This window comes from Mytilus trossulus, unplaced genomic scaffold (assembly GCF_036588685.1).
Source record: "Mytilus trossulus isolate FHL-02 unplaced genomic scaffold, PNRI_Mtr1.1.1.hap1 h1tg000024l__unscaffolded, whole genome shotgun sequence".
NCBI lineage: Eukaryota > Metazoa > Mollusca > Bivalvia > Mytilida > Mytilidae > Mytilus > Mytilus trossulus.
The window spans coordinates 7,421,241-7,434,590 of record NW_026963290.1 but is presented as its reverse complement, the minus strand read 5'-3'; the positions used below and the strand labels follow the sequence as shown (position 1 = coordinate 7,434,590).

Here is a 13,350-nt window from a genome sequence, read left to right as displayed (position 1 = left end):
GTTCGTTCATGTGTCGTGTAAGTTTTCCACCTATATCAATCTAAATTACACTTTACCACCACTCATTTCTCCATTCCTCTTTCTTCACATTTGAATCTACTTTTGTTCAGTAATGTTGGAGCTTTTTTTAGGTAACTATACGGTATTTGTTTTTCTCATTGTTCAAGACCGTACACACTACGGTAGCATCTGATTGCTTACATCCACTTCATTTGAAAGTTGTTGGATGGTTGTTTCATTGGCAATCATACCACATATCCTTATTCATATATAACACGTTTTTTTTTTTGAAAATTGATAAAAGCTCGAATTTTCCCACATGTACTAAATTATGTTGTGTTTTCTGTTTTGGGAAGGTCTGAAAATTGTTATTGTGACTTATTTTATGTTATGAGTCATTTATTCATCTTACACAGTTTAGGCTTTATATCATACACATATTTATTTTAACTATTATTATATATTGATACAATATAAGTAAATAACCATCATAAAAATGTTATGCATGTTATTTGAGCAAAATATCGTGTTAACCTTATGTACACCAGTAAAACCAGACATCTTGATTGATAGCGGTTTATTTGTCAACTGAGTGCCCTTGACAGTGACGGTTTCAAATATTAAACCCATTGAGGTGTCAAATTTATCACATACAGTTAAAATAGTTTCTTTCGACTTTTTGGTTTATTCCAGTTTTCAACGGTTATTGCTAACAAATACCCTTCTTTTGTTTCCAGGCGCACTCTAATAGTTGGCGCTGAAGCTGCATCGATGTCCATAGTTAAAGAAGGAGTCAATTTGCTTTTATCAGTCACCATTTCCGTATTTTGTTGTTTAATTTCCTTAATGTTTACAACTTTGTTTTCGTCTTTTAAGTCACATATATTGGCATACAAGGGAGAGAAATCATTCATCTTTCTACGACTCTTTGAACTTGAAGATTTAGATTCGTTGTCATGGAACATAATTTCATCTTTTTGTAAATTTTTAAATTTCACAGAAGTATTTTTATTTGAATTAGATTTAGGCTTAAAAGTATAAGCAGACCTCCGTCTTTCATACAAAGTATAATTGTTTGGATGCTTTTTTGTAGATAGAAAACACCTCAAAGCCATACGAAATTTCGTCGATACAAAATTATACAAAATAGGATTCAGTGCGTGATTTAAGTACAACATAAGTCTAGCTGAGTAAATTATATTAAGGTATGTTTCTAGTCCCATGGTAGCTAGCTTTTGTTTATCTTCTAACATTAACCATATGCTAACGACTCTGTAAGGCAAATGGCAGATGAAAAACACGCATACAATTGTTGCTATTATGTTAACAACTTGCCATCTTAGACGAAGTTTTTCGTTATCTGTATGAGCTTGTAGTTCAATAGTTGTTTTATCTTGATTCTTTCTAGGTACAAGTTCTCTACAGAGTTTAAAATATAACACAGCTAATACCATAAAAGGTATAAAATATATCAAAATGGCATTGGCGAAAAAATATGTTTTATGCCATGCTTTTCGAACTGGAATTCGACAAACTTGAATTGGAGTGCCGTCCTTTAAACGACTATCTTTAAAAACTGTAATAGGTAAAATTGGTGCACTTGTTAGAATTGCTAAAATCCAGACAATAATAACAGTTCCAATAATTTGTCTTGCTTTCTCTTTATTTATACTCAGTGGATGACACACGACTTTGTATCGTTCGATGCTGATTGCTAATATTGTAAATATTGAAGCGCTAGAAACTACGAATTCCAAAAATGGCACCAGTTTACCTGCAAAATAATAAAAGAAATATATGATTAAATATATTATCAGCATGATTTATTTGTTACTTATAGTTAGTTTTCTTTTGTCTGTTTTTCTCCGCCGTATGGTCTTTGAATGTCTCTGGTGTCACATCCTTTTTATTACAACGGATACTACAATGCGCTTATTAATGTTTGATACGATGATGCATTTAGCCGTGTGTGATAGTTTCTTACTGACAACAGTTTTAGACATACGTTTTTATTACAGTTGACCCACGTGACTTCCATCGGAATAAATATCAAATTATGCCTTAGAGTGCTTAGGTTACCTTCATCTTGAACAAAGGACAAACATTAACAGGTTTTATCAGAAATTCATTATCTAGATAATTAAGGAAACCATGCAAAAATATTGGAAATTCAGAAATAATGTTTTCAACGTGAAATAATATGCCAAAAGGGCTTCAAAGTGAGGAGCACAATTATCATTCGGAATAAAAAAAAATCAAGACATCACATTTTGGAGATGTGGTTATTTAGAAATGATTGATAGGTTTTTATTTAAAACTTTTTTTTTTTTTTTTTTTTTTGTGTTTATATTTTCTAATTAAACGAACTGTTTTGATCTGTAATACTTTGATTCAAAACTTTTTTTGTTACAATCTCTTCATTTTGATAATCTTATCAAAGAAAAATCTCAGTGCAAAACCTTTACATAAACTATCTCTATCTTTGCGTGGGCATAAAATCCCGTAGTGCTCTCATTTGATATTGGAGATGTTTTTAAGAGCAAATTAGAATTCTATACAAACATTTCTAATTGGGCACTTCATCATGTTGCGTTGTTACGATGTGTACGTCTGGTTTGTTTTCAAACAAGTCACTATTTCAATCAACTAAAAGGATGGTTCGATTCCCGTTTGGGATGGAAATTTCAGGAACTCAATTTTCGGCTCTCCCTTGACACCATCTTCGAGTATGGTCTTGAGGAAACGATGATAGTCCGTCGGAAAGGGACGATAAATGGCTGACCCGTGTTAAGAGAGAGCCACATCTCTTGCACGTTAAAGACACCCTTGTAGATTTCGAAAAAGAGTAGGCTAATGCCGCTACAAGGCAGCACTCGCACCCGCAAAGTGGAAAGGGATTAATATAAGTTGCAAAACTTGTTTCCCAATCCACTATACATAAATATGTTTAAACTGAAACTAAAAGGATACGCAACATAATTTGAACATTTGTTGCATCGGCTCTATTTTCTAGACAGGAATGATTAGTTATCTCTAATTTATTATTAAAGGTACCAGGATTATAATTCAGTACGCCAGACGTGCGTTAGTCTACATAAGACCCATCAGTGACACTCATATAAAAAAGTTATAAAGCCAAACAAGTACAAAGATGAAGAGCATTGAGGATCCAAAATTCCTTCGGTATATCTAATGAAGGATGTGTGATAACTTAATGTTATGATGTTTCAATGTATCAAATATGAAAACAACAAACAGTTGATTACAGAAATTGCTGTTTGCTTTAAGTCATGTGACAAATATGTCATGTTTGTTTAAGACGAAAATAACTAATACCAGGTCCTGCAATAGGAGGTAGACTTGGATGGATTGAAAATAAAAAAGCCTGGAAAATTAGGTTATTTTGGCTAGGGGGAAATTAAAAACCTAAGTAGATGCCACCAACGGATTTTCATAGAATTCTTGCAAAAAAATTGATTGTGCTGATAACGTGGCACTTTTTCTACACGGGGCACCGGATCTAACGTCATAATTATAACCTGTCGTAAAGGTTAAACAAAATGACATGTAAAGGGGTATTGGAATCAAAGTGATACTAAGCCTAAATTATATATTTTAATCAGCTGAATTATTTTTTTAAATTTTGTTTATTATATATTAAGATTTCATACTACTAATACGTTCCAATTGGGGTCAATATCTACAATAGTCATCAAATGAGTCATCCAATCATGCTATATGTATATAAAAATCACGTTTCCACGATTCTGGATAATCTTATCGAATTAGCTGAGAAAGGTGACTTAATTCTACTAAAATATAATTATATATCGCTTTTTCACGGGTCAAAAAATTAAAGAGATTTCAGCTGTTAATGACATTACAAAATTTGCCGATTGTTAACCATCGATTATTATGATGGATGGGAAAAGTCATTACCCATTCTTCTTAATCCTCCTGGTAATTATAATACTGTTTTAATGGACAAAGTTCCTGTAAAAATTAATTATATACAAACAATAATAAAGGACAAAATTTGGGTCATTTTTCAGGGAGGTACCAGCAATAGGTTTCAGTTGTTCGTTTAGATTAAAACGTTCTTCCTTCAACTCGATGAAACTTATAGGAAAGAAAAAAACACGACTAGTATCTGTTTGTTAAATCGTGATAAGCCGTGTTCCCTTTACTTATATCCATCCAGTCTAGACAAAACTGTTGTTGGAAGTCAGAATGTTGTTCTGGAAAGGTAAGCTGTGATTAATTCACGTAACAGTAAAATTAAGAATGGAAATGAAGAATGTGTCAAAGAGACAAAAACCCGACCTTAGAACAGACAACAGCAGAAGGTCAACAACTGGTATTCAATGCAACGAAAAACTACAGCACCCAGAGGCATCCTTTAGCTGACCCCTAAACTAATATATATACTAGTTCATTGACAATGAACGCCATACTCCAAATTGTACACAAGAAACTAAAATTAACAGTAACACAAGACTAACAAAAGCCAGAGGCTCCTGACTTGGGAAAGGTACGAAAAATGCGGCGTGGTTAAACATGTTTATGAGATCTCAACCCTCCACCTATACCTCTAGCCAATGTAGAAAGGTAAACGCATAACAGTAGCCACCTTAGTATTCAGTTCAAGAGAACTCCGAGTCGGATGTCAGAAGATGACTGTAACCATAGAAAATAAAAAAAATAACAATAATACATAAATTACAACAGACTACTCGAAGTTAACTGACATGCCAGCTCCAAACTTCAATTAAACTGATTAAAAGATTATGTCTTCATCATATGAATATCAGCCACAATCCTTCCTGTTAGGGGTTTAGTATCATATCATCATAACATCTATGTGTATAACCTGTGGCATGCCAACAACTGGTTTTTAAATAAATGTGTTTTGTTGCAAAGACCCTATAAGTGAATCAATATAGACTACAAAATATGCAATCTTCCTAATACACATTGTTTTCCAATTCACTGAAAACTTTATTTCAATGCCATTTTACATTTGAAATTTTCTTAAGAAATATGATTGAATCATTGAATTGTAATTTTCTAATACAAATTGATTATTTTCTAACATTTTACTGTAAAATGATAAAAAGAAAGATATGCAATGTCGTACAGATTTGTAATTTTGAATATCTAATTAATAATATTGAGGTTCATGTGTTCGATTAAATTATGTATTGTCCTTGGCTATTTAAAAAAAAATTCTGCATGTACATCAAATATGTAAGAGGGAATGGATTGCAGTAGTGAATATTTAGCACGTGTAGCACTTGAACAGAAAATCCGAATTATTATACTCAATATAAATTACAATGCACCGTTATTGAGAAAACGATATTTAAACAAAAAAACAGTTTCTGTGTCTTCCTTACGTTAAAATGATAATTAAGTTTACTATTATTTGTTAGATCAACATTGCCTATTGTATCGGGTGAGAGATGACAAAATTATGTTTAACCCCACCGTGTTTTTGCGCCTGTCCCAAGTCCCCATCCATAAACCACATATATTCTTGTATGGGACAATACAACAAATCAAATGAAATAAAAGGGAAGTCCCTGTGGATTACCCACCCCCTCATAATTGATAAAATGTAAACGACCAAAATCCCCACTCCTACACCATATATATTCTTAAATGGGACAACACAACAAATCAAATGAAATATAGGTAAAGTACATTGGGGTCACCACAACACCTCAAGTTTGATTGATTGTAAATGGTTGAGATCCCCATCCCTAAACCATATATATTCTTGTATAGGACAATAAAACAAATCAAACGAATATTTGACTATGGGAATTGTTTTGTCTTATGATTACCATCATATAACGCGTACGTGTCTTTCTAGTTCACATTGGATAAGTATATATTCTGATTTGCCCCTTACTGGAATGATGTTGTTGTATTAGATGCTATACAAAGGTAACAAAGAAAAAGGCCGATAACAACCGTTGCCGTATGTTTTTCTGCACTCGTAGTCAGGTGGAGGTCAGAGGCGCTAGCCGAGGACCTTGACCTGACTACAAGTGCAGATAAACTATACGGCCGGTTGTTTCCGGTCTGTTTTTTTTGTTACTTTTGTTTTGTATCTGACTTGTACGACGTTTCAAGAAAGTAATAATACATTTTGCAAGACTAAACATTTGCGAAACTTAGATAGCCATAAAGCAGTAAATGTAAGTTATAGTATGAACTTTTTTTTTTCATTTTCCTTAAACCGAGAGTTTTTTTTCAAGAAAAAAATCAGGAATCTAATACTTTAATAAAAAAGAACCATTTCAAGTAAAAGATGAATGATGTACACATTTAAGACTTTTTAAAATATAAACCTCGTAAAATGTAATATATGAAAGAAATATTTTAGTGGTAAGTAAGCTAACATAACGTTTGATTTTTATGGATGGAACCGAAAGCAGGTTGGGGCCTTATTTAATTTAAAAATTTTGTTTAAATGAGCACTATTAAATATACATTATTCGGAAAATCAGGATTCATGCAGTGCATTAATTTGTCATCTGCATGACCATAATAAATGTTTTCTCATAAAATTTGAAATAAAAATCTTTTTTTAGGAGAAAAGCATACCCCACTTTACGGTAGTTAAATGTCTAATTCCTGGTGTACTGATATGAATATTATTTTACTGGAAATGTTTGAAAAAAGGTTAATGCTTACGTTAATGTTTTGTTTAATTAAAGACAGGAAATATGTCCGTGAACCAAATAGTGCAAATCTAATTGAAAGTTAAAGTTCCAATGAACTCACTCATCATGAACGAGTGATTCTATTCATAAAAAGTGTCCGTGTAACAACTAAAAAGAGTCCGTGTATCATCTAAAAAAGACCGTGTAACACCTAGCTCTGCGGGGTTGGGGAAGTCGTACAATCTCCTTAATGAACTAGATAGATGGTTGGGTAAACACCATATAAAACTGAGTGTTAAATCGCTACATGTGTACATGCTTGTTTACAATCATGCCAGAGTTGACTATATTTGTTTGTTTCCTTTTTGGTATATCTTTTTGAAGAACATATATAGTTGATACTATATCATTTGTTGGCTATAGAATGCAACCATGGTTTGTAAATGATCTTTTCGGATCCATGGATTATTCGAAAAAAACAACAGGAAACTATTTTTTGTCAGTAGCTAACCGTATAACAATTTTTTTGTGCACGTGAGTTTTCCACGAACGACATTAAAAAATCACCTTTCGTCACTAGTTTAAACATATTTTATTGTTCAAAATGACAAAAGGATCAGACACAAGTTTTACAACTTAGAAACGTCTTCTCCAAAACAAATACAAAATATACACATTAATTAATGAACATATGAACTATTTCTAACTAACAAATAATTTAAGAATAAAGACATGAAAACAAAAGGAAACTTTTTGAAGCGAATCAATGGATTTTAATCGAGTGCATCCTTTTACAGTATAAATACCACACAAACACACCGAATAGTTAGTGGAATTACCTATGCGCAAATTTTGTTCTTGTGGACATAACTTAAATAAGTGTGTGTGTTTTCTCATAATAAAGTGTGGGATCTTAATATATTATCCAAGTTTCGAAAAGGATGTCAGCTGCACAATGGTAAGTATAGATTTGAAACTTATTCTTATATTCTTTCGTTAAAATCCATTGAATCGTTATTGATAACAAAACTTAACAGTAAATAGTCATCAAGATCATTCGATTATTGTCATTACATGTATATAGAAATATATTTAATCACATGTGTTAACAGAATTTAGGTTGTTAATGCAGAGAAAAACGTTTGGTATTCTTTATATATCTTTGAACAGATAAACAAATAATATCATTTTCTTCAGTACGTAAAGCATCATCGCCAAATAATAATAAATCGATAGTAATATTAACACTAAAGACATTAATTTCATTAAACATCAGATTTCTCTGAGCTGAAAAATGAATACAATATAATAGATAGTGTTCAACATTTTCATTAATTAAACCACATGAACAATTTGCATTTTGTATCAAATTTGCTTTGAACAAGTCAGCACGCAGTGCGCTACATCTGTTACGCAGCCTTGTGTGTAAAACAGAATACAAACGATCTCCTAAAGAACCAAATCTCGGACATTTATTATTTCTATAGTATAGTTTGTGCAAGGTTAATTTAAAAAAGGAAAATGTAGGAATATGTCTTATACTTAAGTCTAAAGAGTTCCACAGTGCAATAGATGACGGAAAATAAGACTGTTGATAAGCTGATAAACGATTTACGGGAATAGTAATATTTTGACTGTTACGCAAATTATAATTACAAATATCTGATACAAAATCCGGAACCAAATCGTGTAAATAATCTGGCGCTTGGTTATTTATAATCTTATAAAACATAGATAATTTTTTAACCTCCCGTCTGACGCTTAATTTTTCCCAACCCGTCTCTAAATAGATACTGTTCCGGCTAGCGTAACTTGTTAATCCCGTAACTATTCGAGCAGCCTCGAGTTGGATATTTTCCAACCGATCAGAATTTTTTTGTCCACAGTTATCCCATACTTCTGACGAATACTCCAAAATTGGCCGAATAAAAGTCATATAAATTTTTTCCAAATATTCCCTCTTAAGTCTAAATTTTAATTTTCGTAAAACATTAAGCTGCTTGGAAGTTTTTTCTATCAGCTTATCAACATGCTTACTCCATTTACAATCACTACTAAATATGACACCAAGATGTTTATGCGTATGAACTGGCTCTAATGTAGTGCCATCAAAATCAAAAGAAAAATTACTTTGTATAGATTTCATACTGAATATCACAATATCAGTTTTATTTGGGTTAAACTTCACTAGCCATCTGTTTGACCACGCATTTAAGTAAACAAGATCTGTACTGATTAAATTTTTTAAAATGGATTCATTAGGAGCAGTATGACCTATTGAAGTGTCATCTGCAAAAAGCCTCCCAAATCCAGAAAAACCATCAGCTATATCATTAATATATATCAAAAACAATAACGGTCCTAATACCGAACCCTGAGGCACACCAGCGTTTAATTTTCCAAATTTTGAAAGTGAATCTTTTAAGACAACTTTCTGAGATCGGCTACATAGGTAGCTTTTTAACCAACACAGCAAGTCTCCTTTTATACCATATTTTTCAAGTTTGTATAGTAAAGCCTTAATCCAAACCGTATCAAAAGCTTTACTTATATCAGCAAATGTAATGCTAGTAACTAGCTTATCATTTAGCGCCAATAAAATTTTGTTGTAAAGTTCAATTAATTGGTGCGTAGTGGAATATCCTGGAATAAATCCAGATTGATACTTATACAACAGTTTATTTTTATGTAAATGGTTAAAAATATTTTTGAAAACAATTTTTTCTAATAATTTACTCACACATGACAATAAGGAGACAGGCCTGTAGTTAGAAGGTAGTGATTTGTCACCACTTTTGAATAATGGAATAACATATGCAATTTTCCATTGATCGGGAAATACTCTCTCATGAAGTGATTTATTAAAAAGTAAACATAATGGTTTTGAAATTTCATTTCTAACAGCAAGTAACATTCTGTTGCTAACAATATCTGGTCCTACCGCTTTATTTGGATCAAGCGTAGAAATAATATCAAGTACATCTTGTTCACTAACAATTATCTGCGAAAGAAACTCATGACAGCGATCATCAAATTCCGGTAAATCTTTTTGAGCATCATCTATATTAGAAATAGAACAAAAATATTTATTTAAAATCTCAGACTTTTCTGTTCCTTCATACGCAAGGTTAAAGTTATGATCCGGGTCTCTTAGCGGAGGAATATCATGAGTTGGTCTGTCGCTTTTAATTAACATATTGATGGTCTTCCAATACTGTTTACAGTTTGCAACTTTAAGTTCATCCAAATTCTCGTTTATAGTCACGTAAAAATGCTTTTTAGCTTGCTTTTTAAAATTATTAACTTTGTTCCTTTGTTGCTTATATTTATGTTCAGCAGATGTACTATGTGAACGCATAAAAAGTTTTCGAAATCTGTCCCGTTTTCTCGTTTCCCGTCTCAAATTTGAATCAAACCAAACTTTATCATCACATCTTATAGTTACGTCCCTTGTAGGGATACACGCAGATGCTATATTAATAAAAGTGTTAGTGAAATTCGTAGCAGCAACATGAACATCACTTGCATCAGAAATCAAATTTTCCCAATTATTGTTAAGTACTTTTTGTTTCATCAAGTCATAATCCCCTCTTTTATAATCCCATATAGATCTAATATATGTTCGACTTTTACTAAAACCACAATCAATTGTGACATATGTTCCGTCATGGTCACTTACACCTCTATCAATAGGTATAGTGTCTTTATCTAAAACTGGTATAGAGTCTGTAACTAAAATAGGGTCAAGTAGTGACGAGCTACTTGTTCGTGTGTCAAAGTGCGTGGCTTTGTCAATTATGTTAATCAGGCCATTAATAAAAATAATATCTCTAATATTTGACGGTAGATCCGACATAAAATTTTTATTCAGATCACCTAAGCAAATTATACAATTATTTTCATCAAGGGCGTTTTTCAACATTTGATCAAAGTATTGCCAGAAATAAACTGTAGATTGCCTTTCAGACCTATAATTTATATTAATCAAAATAGATCGTAGTTTGGTCTTTAACTCAAACCACATACTCTCAATTTCATCATGCTCTAAATCTTGTCGACGGATTATGTGAACGTAATTTTTAAAATACATGATAATACCACCACCATGTGAATTTCTGTCTTTTCTAACTGGTGTCTCAAACCCCATAATAGATATATCGTAATCAGTAATATTAGAGTCTAAATGTGTTTCTGTGAAAAATACTACATCATAATCCTCAATAATATCGGCAATATAGTTCAGTTTATTTCTAAGGCTTCTAATGTTGCAATGGAAAATTGACAATGTTTTCTCGGAATACTCGTGTGTGCGTTCAGGACCCGGGTTCGGTTCAATGTCACCACATATTAATAATAAACATAAAAGCACTATATAAAAAGCAATCAAATTACTACAAGTTCTATATAAATTGCGTATACTAAGTTTAAATCTTGAAATCATCTTTATTAATTCTGCCAGCATATCATTTAAGGAAAAACAATACCGGTAAACTGTTTTTCTCAAACAACCCAAACTAGTCTTGTGATAAAACAGTCCTATTGTTATCCTGTACGATACAATATCATTACCCATTATCAAATACAATACAATAGAAAAGGATAACAATATAGGACTGCATTGTAAAACATGATACATAGCATGGACAATTATAATTCGAATGACCCTTCATGAATTTCAGAAAAAGAAAAAGTAAAGAAAAAAAGAAAAATATGTACATGTACAAAAAGCAATATTTCAACATCGTCAATATACGATGTTGGTATTGCAAATATCAGAGAGCTGAATTTTTAACAAAGATTTTGTGTTAATGATACTGTAATAACGAACTTTGATGAATTAATCCAAATTAAGTGACCAATTTTAATGCGCCTCTCTGAATTATATCGAAAGTTGAAATGAACTGATTTGCATATTGTTGTCAAATAAGATAGATATACTATAAATTTAGCTTGGACATAATAACCGTAACGAGTGTCACGTGATACATTTTTTTTTTTATAAAACACACTTCGTTGATTATCACTCATGTGATATAGAGTAGAATTTAAACTTATTGACATTGCCAAAGATGTATTATTTTAGTGTATGTAAACACTACCACGTGTTTCTAAACACGTGTATTATACAACAGTTATTGTTAAAAATTAAGTAAATACGGATAGTGCTTACTAATTTAGACACTTTCTTGAAATAGTATATTGACATATTACATATTGTACATAGTATTAAACTAGATCATACAGTTCCGAGTAAATTTGTGAATTTGTAAACTTTATTCAGACAAAACAAATAAGAATATGATGGTAACGGAATGTCAATCCTCATTCAGGTCATCACCTTCAAGGACTTCCCCACCAAGTCTGTAAATGTCTTGCCTTGAACTAATCTTTTTAGGACGAGCATGTTCTGTTGTTTTTACTAGTATGGACCCGTCATGTGTCCAAAAGGAGTGTATGGTATCTTTTTCACGCAAAGTGTTTAATCTATGTAGCAGATCATACCTGTGTTTGGTGAGATTTTCTGCAATGAAAATTTTGCTTTTGTTTCCTTTTAAATAACGCTTGCTGGTGAAGACTAATTGTCTCTGACGGTATGACAGGAAGCGTACAATGATTGCAATTTTGCCATCTTTAATTTCACCAATTGGATGGGACCGGCCAATGTCTCTTGTGTTCAAATTCAATTTGAGATTTTTATTACAAATATCAAGTACAAGTGCATCAGTGTTAATAGGTTTAATTATGTCACCATTATCGTCAGTTGGAGCTGGAACATTATGAAATCGCAAGCTTGTTCTTCGCGAATATTGTTCCTGTTCCTCAATTCTGGCCTCGACCTTGTCTAATTTGTTTTTTAACATTTTCATTTCCTCTTTATATTTATTAAGTTCTACGTCTTTAAGAATAAGAGCATCTTTGTTGTGTTTAATACTTAGCAAGTGAGGCTGCATGCATTCATCAACTATCTGGACAATTTTGGGTTTGACCATTTCAATGACCTTTTCTGTGATAAGAGGGATGATGGAATCCATAAACTCTTGATTTTTTAGAGTAGCACATACAACATCTGATAATTTAAAAACCGTTTCTTTTTCAACAGATGATATGATATTCTCAGTACTATCAGAATTGGGCAAGCTAGAGTCACTGAGTGAAGTATCAAGGTTGACAAGTCTGGCAAGTTTGTCTACTTGTTGCATTGACGGGGATGTATTATCAGGACTACTAGATGGTTGGTCTCTTTTGCCACTATGCTTTGGTGTATTTTTAAAGTAACTGACAATGTTAGATTGTTGTTGTTTTTCTTTAATTACCTGGTCAGCCATCTTGTGTGTTGTGAACTCCAATATATAACAGATATAAATGAAAAATCTAGCAAAAGTCACTCTTTGGTCATAAATGAATCTGTTCGAACGAATATAATATTCTTTTCACATAATGTCTAATAAATTTTCAAAATATATCATAACATATTACACTGGAGGATATAAATTTCTCTCTTTTTAGTCTCCTCAAATTTTCACACCTTCATACTCAAGGGCAGATAATTATATCAATTTCGTCACTAATCTACCCGAGGTGCAATAAGTTAAATTCAAGGCAACTTGTATTGTGCAATTTATAAGATGTCTGATGTTACACGGTATTGTAAACACTAAAGGGACCGTACTACGAGTTT

The 13,350-nt window shown here is 32.1% G+C and overlaps 2 protein-coding genes across 2 annotated transcripts in view; both read right to left on the bottom strand.

The window, feature by feature from the left end:
* Window positions 1-603: 603 nt before the first annotated feature.
* LOC134698972 (QRFP-like peptide receptor) overlaps window positions 604-13,350 on the bottom strand; it is a 30,141-nt gene continuing 17,394 nt past the window's right edge. Inside the window, exon 2 of the mRNA XM_063560659.1 lies at window positions 604-1,774. Within this exon, the coding sequence (XP_063416729.1) occupies window positions 657-1,774 (1,118 nt within the window). The 3' untranslated portion in view covers window positions 604-656. The remainder of the gene's footprint in view (window positions 1,775-13,350) is intronic.
* On the bottom strand, window positions 10,705-13,194 carry LOC134698973 (uncharacterized). Its single transcript, XM_063560660.1, has one exon. It carries the CDS (start codon window positions 12,995-12,997, stop codon window positions 11,987-11,989), a length of 1,011 nt encoding a protein of 336 aa, XP_063416730.1. The 5' UTR covers window positions 12,998-13,194; the 3' UTR covers window positions 10,705-11,986.

Bases quoted from the DNA above. Each gene is read 5' to 3' on its own strand.
- LOC134698973 (XM_063560660.1), bottom strand. From the start codon at position 12,997: ATGGCTGACCAGGTAATTAAAGAAAAACAACAACAATCTAACATTGTC.